Raw genomic sequence first — 19,631 nt, 5'->3', positions numbered from 1 at the left:
GTATCATTTTCATTAAAACTTAATATTTTATCTCGGTTTAACGTCATTAAATATCTATTTTTAAAATATATATACAGTCGTACCCCGACTTATGCGAATCCGGAGTTACGCGGTTTCTTATATGTACGTATTCCCGTCGCACATGCTGCGAACAAGCACTGACGTGTTTTACCCATGTCTCCATTCATACACGATTTTTATAGTCTACAAACCTTGCGATTGTTTAATGTTATGTTCTTGATAAAAATTTTATCACATAAAAAATAATAATGTCATCCAAAAGAAGCAAGTCTGGTTCTTCTACTGCTAGTAAGAAAAGAAAAACATTGACTTTGAAAACAAAACTCAACGTTATTAAGGATTTTGAAGGCGGAATGAAAATTTGTGAGCTAGCAAAGAAGATCGATCTACAGGAATCCACAGTAAGAACAATCATAAAAGAAAGGTTTTACAGATTTTGGAGGACATAGATTCTAACGAGGAACGAATTGTAGCCACAAGGCAAGGAATAAAAAAAAAATCATTAGCTTGCTATGAAGAAATTTTGCGTGACAAGAAAAAGACATTATGCTGTCAGACAAATCTGTTATATTTTATGAAACCATCTACATCGAAATAATTTTCTTTTTTTTTTATGTATGAAAACTACAATTATGATTATATTTCTTTAAAAAAATAGGTGTTTTTGTAAACCTTTGGTCCCAATTGTATGTTTGTATATATAAATTACATGCAAAATTATACCCTGAGTTATGTGAATTCGACTCGCGCACTTTTTGTTGGTCCCTCCTATCGCGTAACTTCGGGGTTTTACTGTGTGTGTGTATATACATATATATATATATATATATTCCAGCCTGATTGGCGGAGTGGTTAGCGTATCTGCTCTCCAACCAAAAGGCTGCAGGTTTGAATCCCATCGTGGCCATGGATGTTGGTGATTGCCTGTGAAAACACTAGTGGTGGTAATTGGTGGTAGATGGCGTTTGTGTTAGATGATGAAGGTTGGTGGAGTAGTGAGACGAAGAGTTGATGCCCTCCCTCGATGAGTCTTTGGACTCCCTGGAGGTGTGATATAATATTATTATCACTGTACCTATCAGTCAGCCACTTTCTTATATATGTACAAACCTGTTTTGCATACCCATTCCTCTGGATTGTGTATAATAACCTCCCACCTGGAACTTGTATAAAGTCCAGTAGTATTTTTATATCCATTCCCCTTATCTATGTTGTAAAGCATTGAGGAGGAGGTTGCTAAATCAGTGCATACATTTAATAAACTCATGTAATCCTCAGAATTGCAGCTTTTAATGAGCTTCTGGTACTTTAACGTCTACTTCAGCTGCTGTAATTGGCTGAATCATTCCTAAATCCGTGGTGATAGAATTATCTTTCCGCCCTCCTCATGTGTCATGCTGATGTTGGAAATCAAAAATCTGAAGAAAATAGTGAACTAGTGAAAGAAGTTCATTCATTTGAGTGGCTTAATACATAAAACAGAATCCCTAGGATCATAATTAACTGTAACTACTAAGGGATTGTTTTATTTTGGATGCCAAGGTATCTTCATGGGAACAATAGTAAATTACACCTAGACATTTCTTCACATCTTGAATATCTTGCCATCCTTCTCTGGGCATGTACTGATTCATTGTCATGGTCAACAGTATCAAAATATGTAGACTGGATGTATATCCAGTTTATGTTTATCTCTGTATATGCGGTCCAAAACAGCCTATTTATAGGAATATGATTCTGTAAGTGATGGGAGTGAGACCAGTATGTTTTCTGGAGATGACACGTCTAGATTTTTCTTTAGTATTGCTGAAAGAAAGTGTTGCATGTGCAGTTCATTCCAGTGGTAGTGGAATCGGGGGCTAAACAAATCAGCCCTATTAACTAATCTTTTAATAATGTCTTGTTGGGGGGGGGGGGTATATTGGCACGATGGATGTGGTTATGCCTGTATAGGTGCATTTCTGTAGCCAGTGGTCCAAGTATCCATTGGATATATAAATGCATGTCAAGATAGAAGAGAGGTATTTTCTTTTTTTTCTGACAAAAATCTGGGGTGTTGGATATCTTTGGCTAAAACCTCTCTAATTTATCAGTATCACAAAGGTGAATGAATAACATAAACCACAGTGTTACCATATTACCAAAAGGAAATATTAGCTTAATTATATCTATTATTACTGCATTGCACTTGTATCCATATCAAAATAAAGGTAATGTGGCTGTAGATGTATGCAAAGATCAACACTAAAAGGATGAAATGAGAAAAAGCAATCCAGTAAAAGAAAATAATTCTATTATGTGTGCTCAGCAAGTAAGGATGCATGGTGCCCCACTGTGCATCATTATAAAATATAGAAAGCACATCAGGAAAAATTGAGATACATGCTACAAACATAACTAAACAAAATACTTTGGAAAATCCTGGACAGTAATCTGGAAGCAAATTAAAAATAAACTGGAAAAAAAAAAAGCAATGTAGAAAAGAGTATCTTCTCACCAGTCCATTAATTTATGTGATAGCTTAATGAAGTTGGAGGTGCTAAATCCAAATTTTCTTTTTTCACCCCTAAAAAAAAAAGGGGGGGGTTTCATATAATATGTATTTTTTAATATAATACAGTATTTTTTGCTTACATCTTTGAATTTCATTTCTTTCGTAAGTTCATTCAATCTTAGGACAGAACTATATATGGACTGTAAAATAAGCACAGACTGCTGTTATTAGTTTGTATATGGATATGTTATAATTGGATCTGTCCAGATATGAACAGATCCATTTATAACAAACTCATTGAAGTAATATTAATTAACAGCACTCTTTATTTATAAACCTTTTACTGCACTTGCTTGCACCAATATCTGCATTGTTAATTCTTTTGTCATCTAGACTTGTGCTGTTTCATCTTTCAAGTCACTTATCAAACCATATTCATGCCATATTGAAAATTGCATGAACAAAAAAATACTATTTTATTTATTTCATTTTTATCATTGTCAAATTAGCATACATTCTGAATTTTATTTATTGTTTTTAGAAGTTTTAACTTTTACAAGTTAAAACTTCTGTTTTTTTTTTAAAGCCATGCTTTAAAAAAAAAAAGGATGAAAATCTTATCCATACTGATCTAAATTTAGATAGAATTAAAAATATATCTGGATTATTTTCCTGATATAGTCATATTAATACATGGTGTGTTAATCAGTAGCAATGATCCTTCATATTGCTCTGATGTCACTTTATCACCATGCTTTTCACTGATCTCGTGTATTATTGATCTAGTCTGTGAGACTAGATGTTTCATTTTGTTATTATCTATACAATATAGTAATAACACTGCCTTTAACTCAGTGGTGATAACAATATTTTATATCTGCTGCTCTCTAACTCTGTGAACCATTGCCTGTAGATAGTTTAGCCTCTTTCATGATGTGGAACACATCTGTGTATGTATTTACATGGGAAGATTAATTGTAGGTGCCTCATTTATTGTCGATCATAATTTCTAATTTTGACATTTTTGTATGTCTCAGTTTGAGGTGTTCTTCCATATCATTAATTATCTTAATTCTGAGAATAAGAACCAGGTAGCACTATTCCTAACCCAAATATCCAGCGTACTTTCAGAAAAGATAGGCAAGGTGAACATAAATTGCTCTTCCCACATATCAAACTGGCAAACCTTGTGGTAGTTAAATACTGATCTTGTCATTCTTTATTGGTTGTTCAAGACTGCCTTGTGAGGTTCAATGCTCCCAAATTCAGTCTTCAGTTTTTTTGTTTTTTTTTTTTACTAGCATACTTTACATTTCTTTTCTAATAAATGCATATCATATCTATCAGTTAGTGTCCTTAAGTCCAAGACATCTCACCTGTACAACTTCTGATTCTGTAAAAATCCCACCTTTCCTAAAAATCATGCTATACAGAACAGGATAATCTGATTGGTCGACTGATTTGCTCTCACACAGTCTCACTGCTCTGCTTCTGTGTTATACCTTTTTCATATATACCTCCACAAATGTTTTTTGGGTCTTATATGATGACCATTTCTATCATGTGATCCATGTAGATAATGAATAACAGAGATAGCATGCACTTTTGCACCTATTTTATATCAACCCTCCTTTTACATATCTCAGCCTAGTATATTTAGATTCTGATTAGAAGAATTGCATTTTCAGCTTTTTAAGCTAAAGAAGCTAATTTATTTGAAACTTTATAAGATCTCTTGTAATGAACAGATTCTTCTTTCTTATACCATTATTCTTGCTATCAATTTAGGAAGTGCCAAATCCAACTCCAACTACTTTGCCATCTATTGGACTTTCCAAGTCATCTGAATCACCTGAATCAGATGAATCAAAGGCAATACATCTTGCTGTTTCTTTCACAAAGGAACCATTTGGTAAAGTAAGTGTATTTCATTTTTTTAAAATATTTTTTTATTATTATATTCCTTGGCTGATTTAGCAATAATGGAATTATTGCTGAATCAGTCATTATAAAATTAATTTTTGCATGATACTCAATATGGTGCTACAAGGTGGGGGAGGGGAGTAAAAATACTTTAGAATAAATCAAAAACCATGAGTAACTGTTTTATTTCATATGTGCTACTATTAGAAAGATAAGAAACCTCCATATAGCCTGCAAGAATTACTGAGTCAACAGGAGACACTTTCCAGTACTTATATTTCTGGATTGCTCTTTGATGCTAGGTATCTACCTGAATACAGCCAACCAAATTTTATGCTGGGTTGGCTTAATTAGCTTAAACCACTTTTATTTATATATATATGTAAAAAATACTTATTTACTAGCTCTATGCACTAAAAGGTCCTATGGTAGGAATGTTCAACCCGTCAATCGCAGAACGATTTTTGGTCGATCTCGTGTTTATTCCTCTTTACTTACAAATTTAATTAAAACTGAAAACATAATATTTTATTTATCATTATTTTGTATTATTTTTAATTTGCTTTAAGTGTATTGCTATTGTTTATTTTTTTTTTTTTGGTTAAAATTGTCAAATCAGTAATTTTCTTATAAATCCGGGTAAATGAATTAATTTGGATCACTGGAAGTCAAACAGCGAGCCGAGTGAATACGATTATAAGCAAAGTGTAAGAACTCGATTGTAGCTTAAATATTAAATATTCCAAAGCACATTACATCGATTTTTTACTTAGATTAAGTCCCATGTGAATATTGTAAAAAAAATAAACTTTGTTTGTCTCGATATAGTTTGTATGATGTTTTTGTAAATAACTCTTTTGAAGCTAACTGTATATACTGCTTTAATAAGAATATGTTAGAGTGTTAAAAATAAAGGCAATGTTTTTGTCGCCAAAGCTGTACATGGCGGCATTAGAAAGATTGTTATTGAAACTTGTATGTATGAGAAAGGCTGCAGGCTCTAAGTGTAAACATCTCCGAAGTCAGTCAGAAAGAGTTCAAACAACTTTCTGATGGCTGGCAACTTGCAATCAGAAGAAAGCGGAGGACAAAAGGCGTGCTGAACTTGAAACTTAAGATGAAAGACTCATACTGATTCTTTGGGAGTTGCCAAACTTCATGCGAGGTCTCAGAGGAGGCCTAATAAAAAGGGACTCAAGCAAGCAGAAGGGGTCCCAGTTCCAGAATTGCTGTCAGAGAGGAGGTTGCCTGGTCCAGAGTCGCCGTCAGAGAGACTGCCTGGATCCACGTTGCTTGGGAGAGGAGTTTCCCGCACCCAGAAAGGAGCTTCTCGGTTCGAGGCGTCGCTAGAGAGAGAGAGAGACTACTTCTAGGCCATTGACAAGGTTTCAAATTACCAAAAGGAAGAGTTCCAATTGCCGGAGAAAAGTTTCCAGGCCAGGTTAATGTCAGACAATCACCAGTCTGTTGTGTTTTCATTACAATTTGAATCAAACGACTTCACTGATATTGCTTAGTTAATGGTATTTCAAGATTATTCAAGTAAAGAACAACTTTTGAAAATTATACCATTATTGCAAAGGACTAGGGGACAAGGCATTTTTTTTTGGCATTTGATGAATTTGTGAAACAACACAAAGTTCTGCTTTTTAAACTTGTCTATTGCTGATGGTGCTCCTGCAATGATAGGTAATAAATTAGGCTTCATTTCATTATGTAAAAACGATGACAAATATCCAGATTTTTTAACGTACCACTGTATTATTCACCAACAAGCACTGTGTAGTAATAGATTAAACACAAGATATTTTGGATATTACATTTAAAATAGTAAATTCTCTTTGAGGAAAAGCCCTGCAATGACTGTTATTTAAATTACAGGCAGATGATGATAAGGAACGTCTGTTGTATACAGTAATGTTTGCTGGCTCAGCAGAAGTCAATTTTTAGAAAGATTTCTAGTATTAATTAATGATATAAAAATTTTTCGATGAAAAAGGAGATATTTATCCACAATTGAGTGATAAAAGATGGTTGTTACACTTATCATTTTTAGTAGATTTCTATACGAAATTAAGCAATTTAAATTTAGAGTTACAAGGTAGAGATGAAAATTTAATTGACATGTTAAGTTCAATAAAAACTTTCCAACAATACTTTCTTTTATTAAAGAAAAATATAAATGACCGCGAATTTAGACATCTCCCATATTTATTAAAAATTTTTGAACAAAAACCAAGAAATGCTTCACTATGATTTAAAAGAATTTATTCGTGAAATAGAATTAGTTGAGGAAGAAATAAATTCATGATTTAAAGATTTTAATAAAACTGAAATGATTGTATCTTTTATCAATAATCCATTTCAAGAAAACTTGAACATCACAGAAATTTCAAATAAAATTAGTGGGCTGTTTGATATAAACCTAGCTGAAGTAGAACTTGAGATAATAAACATTCAGAATAGTTTACATTTAAAATCAATAAATAATGAAGTCATTTGGAAGTATGCACATGAAAAATTCCCAATATTAACTGATATTGCGCGAAAAATTCTGTCGTGTTTCGGATCGACATACTTATCAGAATCCACTTTTTCAAATATGACCATCATAAAAAAGTAAGAAACCAAATTACAAATGATCATTTGGATGATTGTCTGCGATTGGCCACTTCTTCATATCAACTTGACTATGAAAATATTGCAAGGTCCAAACAATACGAAATTTCACATTAACTTTTTTTTTTTAATTAACCAGCATTTCCTGTAACTTGTAAGTTTGTAATTAATCTGTTGTTTTTTCTAACTTTGGTTTTCCAAAATAGAAAAATGAATATTTTATTCCAATATAGTTTTTTTTTTTTTTAGTTGTATTAAAATAATTCAAAGTGATAAATAAATTTTTAAATATACAAATTAAGTTGTTTATTTGTGTGTAATGAGATATCAGGTTGGGGGAACAGGATCTATATAAGAGAGTAGATCGCCGAATAACTTATAGAAAAGTAGATCGCATAGTAAAAAAGGTTGAACACCACTGTCATATGGGGACAAGCAAGTTTTTTTTTTTTTTTTTTAAGACCTAAAGCTTATGGAAGACTGTTCCAAAAAGTAGAGATGTAGGGAATGACAGTAAATGATAAGTTGTTATTTAAATGAATTTGGAGTTGAACTGTTTGTGGGGTGGGTAATGACCAACAGCTGCTTGTGTTCGTATGTAAGAAAGTGTGCGGCGAGTTCAGTGGAGCAGCATCCGTGGAAATATACCTATATAGGAGAAGCATAATGCAGCAACAGAGCATTTGTGGGAAAGTGACTGGAGGGAGTTACGAGACAGTACTTAAGTGGATTGCTTGATTCTGAATATATTTAACCATTCTGAGGGAAGTCATAGGTGCAATACCCCAAATGCTGGAACCAGTATTCTTCAGTTAGGTAGATTCGAACTTTATAAAGTGTGAGGGTTGAGCAGGAAAGAAGTACTATTTGAAACAAAAAAGAATACCAAGCTGTTTGGGAAGCTATAAACTTGATAGGCTTATGCCAGGTTAGCTTAAATGTGAGAGTTAACCCAAGAAGAGAACACTGATCATGGTTTATGAGAAAGATGTTGTTAGAAGTGATGGAGCAAAGGATATGGTCTTCCTTCTTGGAACGAGACAGGATTACATTTTCGTTGCACTAAAATTCACCAGGTTATCCTCACCTCACTTGAAAATTAAAAACTTCAGTGTTTGAGGCATTAACTGAAGATCTTGAAGTATAAATTACTTGGACACCCTTAGGCTTTGAAAATGAAAGGAGTGGAGTGTGTCATCAGTGAAGCTATGAATTGGATTGGATGTCAGAGAGAGTGAGCATTGATGTATAAGAGGAACAGTGTAGGTGACAGTACTGAGTTTGGGTAAACACCAGCATTAATGAAAAAATCCACCTGACCTGAGGTTAATGATCAAAGAGGAAATTTGCAATCAATTCACTAAGGCAAGGAAAAATGCTATGAGACATCCAAATTGGTGTCTGGCTGATTGAGTATTTTCCTAATGTCCTTCTGGTGAAATTTCAGAGGAGACATACTGTGGATAGTTTGGGAAATTGTGAGGGGATCTGCCCTGGTCATCTATATGAGAGATTTAGTCAAAAACTGATACCAACAGATCTGCGTTATTTTTAAGAGATGTTGGCAATGTACACATTAAATAGTGCAACATGGAAGAAGAGAAGTTGACTTGGCAAGAAATCAGAAAACTTGACTGCCATTTGAATAGGAGACAAGCGTTTGGCTTGGGTTTGTTTTATTGCAGTTATGAGCCGTGGCGTAAGCTGAATAAGAGGTGGAATTTTGGACTGGAGTGATTAGAGATATGCTGATTTTATGGTGTTGACTGTTTTCATGCAATTGTTAGAGAACAAGGGTCAAAAACCTTTAGTGGAATGGGGAATAAAAACACTCATCCTAGTGAGGGATGTGTTATTCGATCAGAAGAGTGGAAGCAATAATCAGACCATGAGAACAAAACAGAACTTCCCATGGTCAACATAACTGACACCACTGTAGTGCCACAAGATATGACACTGAGAATGATCAGAAGAACAACATTTAGAGAATGATACATGCAAACTTATGATAAGGTTTGTCAAGAGGAGAGCAAACATCATTGGTGAAGAGTAGCTGGTTAAGAAAAGGTCGAAAGTGCTGGGACGATGAGGAGGATATGAATCCTGGTTTGATGGCAAACAGTTCAGCATCTTTTCCAGCTTAGTCTGTAAAATTGGAGAAGGGAAGCCAATCTGAATAGTGGACATCAATCACTGAGGAAGATTATCTTACTCTTTGCATAACTTAGATTGATCAGCGTTCAGAGATGGTCAAAGATCAGTCAAGTCATCATATAAAGGGGATTCCAGATCTGTTAACCTTTGTCATTGGATATCATCCAGACAAATGCACGAGCCCCTTTATGAAAGGCATCATCGAAGGTGCAACGAGAGAAGTTGAGGTGGGATGTTGTGGATGATGCCAGTTGTGGTTCACCGATGGATAACATCAGTTTTGGGTGGTTGGTGAACATAATTGATATGTGAATAAGACCTCTAATGTTGATAAAATCAGTGAAATTAAGAAGAATTTTAAAAAAATTTAATATAAAAACGTGCTTTTCCACTCTTCTTAAACTCAGATCAATTCTAAGCAAACCAAAATTGGCTCACAACCATCTTCAGTATAAAATCACATGTGACTGTGGGAAGCCATATTATGGCCAAACTGAGAAGTCCATCCTCCTACGTCTCTCGAGGAATATCAAAGGGACATTGCTTACAACAGAACTAGAGCAAGTGCCCTCTCAAGCCATGTCCTGTTCTCAGTGAACACAAATAGTGAAGGCTGCCAACATGAAATAAACTGGACCACCACATCAACCCTTCATATATGCCACGACGAGGTAGAATGGCGCATAGTTGAGTCTAAAGAAATTGTCCTGGATTCTTATCACATAAACAGTAACCTTAGTTCTAATTTACTAGACTCATTTTGCTTTGCTATTAAATACTGGCGCAGTCATAAAGTCACACACTCGCAGATGCCTAACAATAGAACTTTAGCCCGAACTGTAGCTACAGTTAGTCAATTTTTTAGTGATACAATGTTTCTTTATGGTGTTTTTTGTTTGCTTTTAATGTTCTCATGCCTGAAGAAGTCAGCTTTTCGACGAAAATGTTGTGTGCTAAATAAAATTGTTTGTCTAATTCTCGAAATTCAGTCGGTAAAAAATATGAATATATATATATGTATGTATAATTTATTATATCATAATAAACAGATCTTCAGATAGATGCAGTATCTAGTTGGTTTCTTAAGGCCTTATGTCTATAAAATATCATTCTTGGTCATAATTAGTTTAAAAAAAAAACTTTAATGATGTGTTATTCAAATCAATTTTTCCCATTGTTTTGATAAAGATAGGCAATCATTCTGATTCAAGTTAGGGTGGCGAATTCAGCACTCTCCTTAAATAGGCTTTTGAATTTGTACCGACATCTATGTAGAAGGCTTGTTTCAGACTAAAGAATGTTGTGGTCTGTCCGTATTCCATGTTGAGATAATCCAGACTTATTGGATTTTTTTGTGGAAAATATATGTTTGAAGTTCTTGTGCTCTTTTTTCTCTTGAGCATCCAGTTTGTCCAAAGTAAGAAAGAGGGCAGTTGCATGGAATTTGGTATACACCTGGAAGAGACATAGGTGAGCGTTTATCTTTAGAAGAGAGAAACTAAGCTGAGTTCATTAATATGCATAAAAGTCGCTACTAAATCATATTTCTTCAGAATTCTTGAGATCGGTTCTGAAATTCCTGGAGATGTATGAGATTAGAATTTGACATTGATTTCTTCTTGTTTGGTTTAGGTTTGTAGGAGTTTTGGAGAAGCCATTTAATTTCATATGTTTGACAGTTCTTTCTGTAAATGATGGTGAGTTCAGCAGTTAGTATTAGCTCATCGAATTAAACACTTTGTGATTCCTGTCTTTTGAGAAGGATGATGTGCAGATTGTTGAAGAATGTAATGTCCAGTGAAAGTGGGTTTTTTATAAACTGATGTTAAATTACCTGATGCTGAGCAGATTAGAAGAATGTCTAAAAATGATAATTCGTTGTCTCTTTCAATTTCCATAGTGAATTTGATACAAGGATGTAAAGTTATTCATATTAGCTAAAAACATTGGTAAGGTATCTATATTGTGAGGCCACACCACAAAATGTTTATATATTTAACCCAAATTGAACGTTGAGGGTATATCGATGAAAAAAGGATGTCTTCTAAATGCTCTAAATAAAAGTTGGCTAAAGCAGGGGGAAGAGTTGAGTTCCCATGGCAGTTCCTTCTACTTGGTTGTGAAATTTATTTTGACAAACGAAGTACCCAGAATTCATCAAGAATTTGAACAGTTTTACTATATCTTGTGGGAATATTTCAGAAAGTAGTTGTGAAGTCCCTTTGAGAGGCATGCTTGAAAATAGGGATTCTATGTTGAAGCTCACAAGAGTAGGTTGAATGGAGACATTTTTTTAATATGCCTAAGAAATTGAAGAGGTTTTTTTTAAAAAAAAGTAAAACTTGCCTATATGTGCTTTCAGCAAGTTTGCTAAATATTTGGCTGTGCAATACGTTGGTGAATCAATGCAGTCTGAAATCGGACGGAGAGGAATGTCTTTCTTATGGATATGTTTCAAGAATACATGTTTATCACCACCACTTAGGAACGATGATTAAATCTGTGCTATTTGTTTTTAAGAGTAATAATGTGGTATGTGGTCATTCTATTTACAACACCTCAGGAATGAAAGGTTATGTAACCTTTGGTAGACCATAAACCTCGGTGTTCTTGCAAAATGCGTTTTTAACTTTTCTATGGTGTCTGCATCTAAACTTAACTTTGTCTAGAAGGGATTTAATTTCCCAAATTGCCTGTTAGTGGGGTTATAATCCAGTTCCTGGTAGGTTGGAACAATCTTGTAGTAAAACAGATTTTACTTTTATAATTTGCAGAATCCGTAACTACTGTAGCTATTCTCTTGTCTGTTTGGTGATAACAATGTGACTGTTGTGTCTTAGGGAATGTAAAGCTTTCTTTTCAGCTGGAGATAGGTTAGATGGTGGAAGCTTAGATTTAAGTAGGATGGATGCAACTTCTAAGCAGAGATTATTAGCCTCTTCACTGGAAAGGTTAAATAAGTTGTGTTCGATGCTAAAAAGGAAATCTAAATAGGATATCTTTTTTGGAACTAGGGAGAATTCATATACTTTTGAAAGAATAAATGTTTCACTGTCAGCTAAAGGATGTCTAAAAATGTTCATAACCCAATTATTTGGCACATAGGCTTGATTTGCCTAGCAACAAGGACATTGAATTTACAATTTAGATGTCGATTTTGTTTTTTAACCATCTTACTGGCCATTATGGATCAGATACACATCCTCATATGCTTCATATCCATCATATATTTCAAAACAATATCAACGGTATTACAATTTTAATATGAACTTCGCATCCATGATAACCTTAATGTCTGTAGACGTCTTGGCTGGTAGCGTGGTTAAAGGAACGTTGTAGAGAGCATTTAATTGCATTAAGAGCTATATAGGAAAGTTGTAGGTCTCAGTTTATAATAGAAAGAAGAATACAAGAACATCAATCATATTGTCCACAAAAGATCCAATATATCTGGATTAGCTCACCATGATATAAAGGGAGACCACAACATTCTTTGGTCTGAAGCACGTCTTCTACATAGATGTCAGTACAAATTCAAATGCCTATTTAAAGAGAGTGAATTCACCACCTAACTTGAATCGGAATGACTGCCTATCCTTACCCCAAATATGGGAAAGCTTGATTCAAATAACTCATCATTAAAATTTTTACTAATTATGACCAAAAATAATATTTTATAGACATAAGACCTTAAGAAACCAACTAAATACTACATCTATCTGATGATCTGTTTAATATGATATTATAAATTTTATATATGTATATATAATGCAATTTATTTTACACTTTTATAATTAGCTATTTCTTCAGTGAAAGCATAATGCTATTAGCGATTTAACATCGCACAGCTCGTTCTATTTCGGAAAATCAATTGTTTGCATTCTACCTTGGAACAACTATTTAAAGCTACTGACGATTGTCTGTTCATTTCAGACTGAAATATATGGCAATGTATTTAATAAATAATACTTTTACTTTGTGTGTGTTTCATCTATATGTATTGTATATTTATCTCGCAGCAAAGAAGGGAAGCCTTCATTCAGCCCTTCTAAAAATAAAAGTATCATGAGACTCCTTACCATGCTACTCTCCAGTGATGATGGAAATCATCAACCGTCAGTATAGATTACTCTTCCACTCATGATACACATCTGGGTTCATGCCATGGTAAGATTTGGAGGTGTGAAATGCAACTACAAAGTTGCAGTTCACATTTTTGAGACCCTTGATAAGATTTGAATATACAGAATTTCTCAGCATTTTGCCATCCTGTGGTGTGCATTCTGCCTTCTGTTTAACTATTGTTAAACAGAAGGCAGAATGCACACCACAGGATGAAGGCAGAATGTGTTTATTCTGTTTAACTATTGTTTGAAAATAGAAGAAAGGGAACAACTTGCGAACAAATTATGCTCCTAAAACAAAGCCTTTCGGCAAGAGAAGACCGGAGTGACGTCATCGCGCCGGAGGGTAATCACAGATACTCCAGAGTGAGAACAAAGAATGAGAAGGATATTTAAGGGGCTGAATGGGGTGGGGAGGGATCAGGTCGGTTTTTAGTTACTATTTGGTGGTATGGAAAAAAGAGAAGAGACAGTGGTTCGGATCTCATGGCTGGAGGGTTGGTAGTTTGTACCTCATGACCCTGATGGGTTATCGACAGTGAGTCTCCTGGATAGTTTCCAAGGTGCGTCTGACAAAATGCATCCTGCCGCTATCCCTACAAAAATCAAGATGCCCACTAGTGTAGTGAACAGACAGCTGCCAGCTGTAGAAGGAAGGATATCATTTGCTACTCAGGCCAAAAGCAACTGCTACAGTATGCAGAGTATAGAAATGTCAGTCAAGAAATTATCCAGAGCCAAGGTAAAGATTCGAGATGTCCCGAGAGAAACTTTTTCATGGAAAAGGACTGTTCATGTAGAGAAAGAACTGTAAGTACATCATATTGATGTTTCGTGGATTATAGATATGTAAGAATCATAGTTAATTATGATAGGAAAGTGTCTGTGTTAAAATATTTGCGAAATTCTGAGTAGAGTGTTAGAGTGGCATATATGTTGTATTTGTATATGGTATAATTCTGAGGTTAACTATGCTGTGGAAAATCAGTTATTCCTCACTATTTGTTTAGAATGTATTGTGTAGTACTGAATAGCGTGTTAGGTTGCGTAAATGCAGAATGTTCTTGTTTTAATTATGTGATGTTGTTGCTGGAATTAGCTATGCTGGGAGGAACAGTTATTCCCAACTATTTGTTTAGTTTGTAACCTCAATTTTTTTAGTTAGAATAAAATGCTTTGTTTGAACAACAATTTGATCTGATCATTGCCAATGCACTATCTTAAAAAAAATTGCAGACCTGTGAGTACTAATTAGTACTCACAGGTCTGCAATTGCTGTATGGTTAAGAAGGTTTTGGGTAAGATCTTGCCTTTGTTCCATTTCTTTAATTTCTTAGTGTCTAATAATCTGCCTGGCTGCTTTAGTCGTAAATCAAATAAATTTGTCAGGCAGAGCATGAGAAATTGAATATACTACAATTGTATAAGTGGCGATAGCTAAAATTAATGTCTGCTTTACGTGCAGTAGGAACAAAGGGTAAAAAAAAAGGGAGAAGGGGGGCAAAATTTAAGATAGAGAAGCTTAGAGAACAAAACAAATAAGGGAATTTACAAATGGTGCAATTCAATGAGTGACTTATATTTTTACTATGGCATAGTCAATGGGAATTTAATAATAAAAGACTAGACACACACAAAAAAATTTTGCACTGGTTTCATTACTATCCTTTAAGTCTGTGTAGCTCAGTGGATGTGGCGTTTGCACACCACCGCGCTAGGCCGCACGAAGGAAGTCTTGGTTTCGAGTCTAGTCGGCGACTAGAGGAAATTTTTCTAAGCCTTTTTTCGACCGGTTCCCGAGTTAGTCGATCTCTGGCACGGGCAAGCAGGTTTTTCCTCCCGGAAACTCGGGTTTTTCGTCCTGTAAACTCAAGAAAATCGACCGTAGAACCCACATTATTTCAGACATTAAATATATTGTGTTAGGGTTAGAGACCACGAGATGGCGGCACATTTGAGCCGTCTCTCTTCACTGCGTACCGCTTAATTAGTGATAGCCTTGGGCCATCTGTCTCTGATTGGGTACCAGTGGAGATTGAACTGCCCACTCAGTCTCCAAAAGTGAGATAGGGCTAAATGGCCTCGCCTACTCCCGTATATACGGGAATAAAAAGGCGTTAGCTGATTTTTTTTTTTTTTTTTTTTTCATTACTATCCTTTAGTGGAGTGATGACAGTTCTGGTCACCATCGGTACTACCGAAACATAATCCTGTCCTTTTTCTGTCATGCTTAGTTCTTATTTTTTCTAGTTCACTATCAAGACTCAAAGGGTTTTTCATCCCACAAAGAAGCCAAACTAGCTAGAACAAAGCACTCACAATTAACAGATACAGTACATTAGCTTTATAATCATTTTAGCTGTAAGACATGGTACCTATATATATATATATATATATATATATATATATATATATATATATATATTGTGTGTGTTAACTTTGAAACTTTTAGCATGGAGGACAGTTAAGAGTATGGCCAACCCTTTCATTTCAGTCCATTTATGTGGAATTTTTTAGATAACCTGAAACCATGTAAGAAACAAAAATTCTGTCTCATATTCTATTGTTCAGGATGTGTTTATTAAATATAATTGTATTTTATATTTTTAATAATTGTATAATTATTAAAATTGTTTTTAATTGTATAATTCACCATTTCAGTCAGTATTAAATTTTATTTGTTAATATCAGTATCTGGAGTGTACTAATCCCTTCCATGCATGCCCTTGCCCTATTCCAATCTTTAAAAAAAAAACTTAAATGGTAGAAATGAATTCTTGGTTTGTAGAATACTAAATTTATTTTGCAATTATGTTATTTTTTTTTTATTTTTTTTTTTTCAAATTAGAATGCATTGGTTGCTTTACACTCATTAGAAAGTCTTCCTTAAAAGTAATATACATTCTTCTTGTAGGCAGAAGAAGGTACAGATATGAAATTGGATTTCACATTTGACTCAGAACTTGCTCAATTGGCAGAAAAATCAGGAAATAATAAGGCTATTAACTTAGGGCACAATATTCAAGTTTCTAATAGCACATCTGCAGTTGGTGTTCAGTCACCTATGTCTCCATCAACTGATGAATTAAATATGAAAATTGCCTCTGTTAAAAAGGTAACTTTGGAAATATCATTTGGACTGAGTAAATCAAAATATTCTATAGATTCCTAGTTTCAAGATTTATTTGATTAATTATAAGTATCTTGATTTATCTGCTGTGAAAAGTAATATATATTTCTTTATTATAGCTGGTTTGTGTAGCCACGATTGCAATTGATTTTATTCCCCTGAATCTAACCTGTGAAAGTGTTGGTCTGCTTCATTAGTGCCTCGGGTTCAATAAGAGTTAGATAATCCAGAAACTCTTTTAGATACCAAAGAACTTTTTTTTATGACATGCCACTCAGATATTTGCAGGCATCCATGCTTATAGCATAATTCAAACTCATAATTTGTTGTTGGAAAGAGGAAACATTATCTGCTTGATAGACCAAGGCTAGCAAGTAATATACACTGTTCACATCATTACAGGCTACTTGTGCATGAAGTTTTTTTTACTAATCAAGAAATACTCATTCTATGATGATCTTGTCTTTACTTCAATAAACTTCTAGTTCCATGTTCATTTGTGCATCTTTTGATTTTTACCATTTTAGGCACTGCGGTTGAAGGGAATAATTAGTGAAGCGTTAAATTTGATAAACTTTGATTTTTTTTTGATAAAATTTGATAATCTTTAATTTTTCATGAGACTTTTGAAGCCTTGGATCTTCTGGTAGTGAAATTCCAGTTTTTCTTTAAATATTTATTGACCTGGTAGTTAAGGTGAGTAATTTAAGATGGTATTTTTATTCTCTTTTAAAGCATTGTCATATTCCTTGACAAATCTAAGCATTATTATGCATCTCATTGGGATGCAAAATAAGTTACTTTTTTAAATTATGTGTGTAAAGAGTTCACAAACCATACCATACTTGCAGATTCCGCTTCTGTTGGTTCATTTCACTCTTAGCAAACAAAAATTAGCTCTGATACCCAATTCTCACTGCACTCAGTTTACTCCTTGTATTCTCTTATTATAGCATATCAGATTTGTCACCTACTTCTATCCTGTAAACATTTCACTAGAGTATGTCTTATCATCTCTTCAACTATTCACATAAGTTTGTAATCCCCAAACAGTAAATTTGTAATTATTATTTTGTAAAAATATATCTATTGGCCAGAAAGCACATAATTGCTAGGTATATTATATACCTAGGAGAGAATTATTTATTATGATACAAAAAAAAATAAATACAATATAGATATACAAAAAAATGTTTGGTTTACTTCATCAAAAGTTGTTTCCTTTTTGATAAATACTTGCTTCTGGACTATTATTACCATCTACAGAGAGGGAATGGATATATTGCATAAATCAGAACCAAATTGTGAAGTATTTAAAGCAAAACTCTCATGTCAGAAAGGGAGTAGGGATGAAGTTGCCCAGCATTAATTAATGGAATAAATAGCTAATATGGCATATTGAAGGTTAAAATTTTTCTCTGAATGTTAATTGTACAAATTATAGGATTACTTTTATTCATTATTTCTGATTAAAAAAAATAAAAATAGCATGCATGTAATGCAAAATAATAATAATAAATCTGTTATTTCATACTGAAATGTTGCATCTTTTTATTTAAGGTTTGGGAAAGTATTCCACCTATGCCCACAGTTCTAGAACATCCTCCTAATGGTCCCTCTGCTGTTGTCGAGGAAACATGTCCAACATCATTTAGCTCTTTTACTGCGACACCAGATCCATCGACTAATTCTTTTGCCACAAGTTTAGAAACTACATCGCAGTCAAGGAATGATTCAGCAGTAGAAGCAAGAGATTTATCTTTTAGGTAGGAAATGCTGTTCTGTTGTGGAATTCTTTTTACTGTTTTTATCAGTATAACACATGGTGAATATTAATAAGTTTATTAAATTTTGTCCACTGATTAACACCTTTTAAAATCAAGTTACAATATGAACATGATGTGTAAAAAATTGTCACCAAACCTTTGTGGGGACGGAAAAAAGATCTTGTAAGTCTTTGCTTATCAAACCATGCCCTAATATTACAAGTTAATGAGCATACTTTCTTTAGACCACTTCTAGAGCTCTTGTTCTGGAACAGATAAATGATTAACTTCATGTCTCAGTATATTTCCTTAGGCCCAACAATTTCCTCTTTTGGTTTTTGTCTTGGTGTATTCTGTTCTTTGTATATTCTTCACTCTACATCTTCTGTGTTTTGCTACTCTATTTTCCATACCTCTCTTGCTGAGATACAATGTCCTACTACCATATTTTCCATGCAGTCCTACCTGTAGAACATCTAGACAGGAAGATCTTAGCAGCCTTGCACTACTTTGTGGTTGCTGTTTTATAGCAAGACACAGGTCCTGAATGGCTTGCTAGGATCAGTCAGTTCTTGGGCTGTCCTGTAAAGGTCAGTGATGTTGCAGTGAGTCTTCATTTCTGTGGTTGTCCAGGGTCCCAAATCCTTTGTGCTGCTTTGAAAATAAGTTCTACTGCGTTTCTCTTGAAAGAATGTCAGGTTGATTACTTCACTTTATTGCTATAAAGTAATCAATATGACATTGACTGCTTTAAGTCAAACTGTATGAAAATGAAGCTTTAAGAATAATGTAGAGGAAATGATAAGTGCAATCTTGCTTACATTTTTCATTTTTTCATTACAAGGGTGCCATCACTAACTATTGATAACTATTGATTCAATAGTTATCTTTCAAACAGTAAAAGAAACATCAATGTATTCAGCAAAAACTTAAAAATAATCATTAGTTATGGAAGACATTTGCGATAGCCATTCCTGAACTAGGTTTGAAATTTGTTTTACTAAACATCCCTTTAAAAAGTACAAATTTTTATTATTCATTTCACTTAGACTGGTAAAATATTCATCTATTTTATGTAATATCCAGCTATCATTCACCTAACAAAATACTTGTCATTTTCTCCTCTACCTGAAAAATAAATTCTCTATTCCAGTCCTGAAAATACTTCAGGTGTAAACTTTGTTTGCTTACACTTGGATAAAGGATTAAACCAAGTTTATAATTTCTTGGTATCTTTAATTTATAGTATAACCAAGTGGAAAAACTTTCAACAACTATATCTCTAATCCAGAGTATTATAATAATAATGTGTGACACCTTTTGGCAACTCGTATGTAAAAATATGACTTCTGCATTACTTCAACCTTGGTATCATCTCTGGGCCTGGCTCACACTGAAGA

General features: G+C 34.0%; 1 protein-coding gene across 4 annotated transcripts in view; it reads left to right on the top strand.

The window, feature by feature from the left end:
* Positions 1 to 19,631, top strand: part of LOC150092429 (uncharacterized) — a 366,960-nt gene that overhangs the window by 308,529 nt on the left and 38,800 nt on the right. For all 4 annotated transcript variants that reach the window (XM_090415095.1, XM_090415093.1, XM_090415094.1 and 1 more), the window contains 3 exons: positions 4,304 to 4,432; positions 16,250 to 16,450; positions 18,026 to 18,231. In XM_090415095.1, the coding sequence (XP_090271221.1) occupies positions 4,304 to 4,432; positions 16,250 to 16,450; positions 18,026 to 18,231 (536 nt within the window). The remainder of the gene's footprint in view (positions 1 to 4,303; positions 4,433 to 16,249; positions 16,451 to 18,025; positions 18,232 to 19,631) is intronic.

This window comes from Typopeltis vanoorti, chromosome 26, assembly GCF_054136105.1.
Source record: "Typopeltis vanoorti isolate ZY-2024b chromosome 26, IOZ_Tvanoo_1.0, whole genome shotgun sequence".
NCBI classification, from domain to species: Eukaryota; Metazoa; Arthropoda; class Arachnida; order Uropygi; family Thelyphonidae; genus Typopeltis; species Typopeltis vanoorti.
Note: the sequence above shows the minus strand (reverse complement) of the source record. Positions and strands in the feature narration are given on the sequence as shown.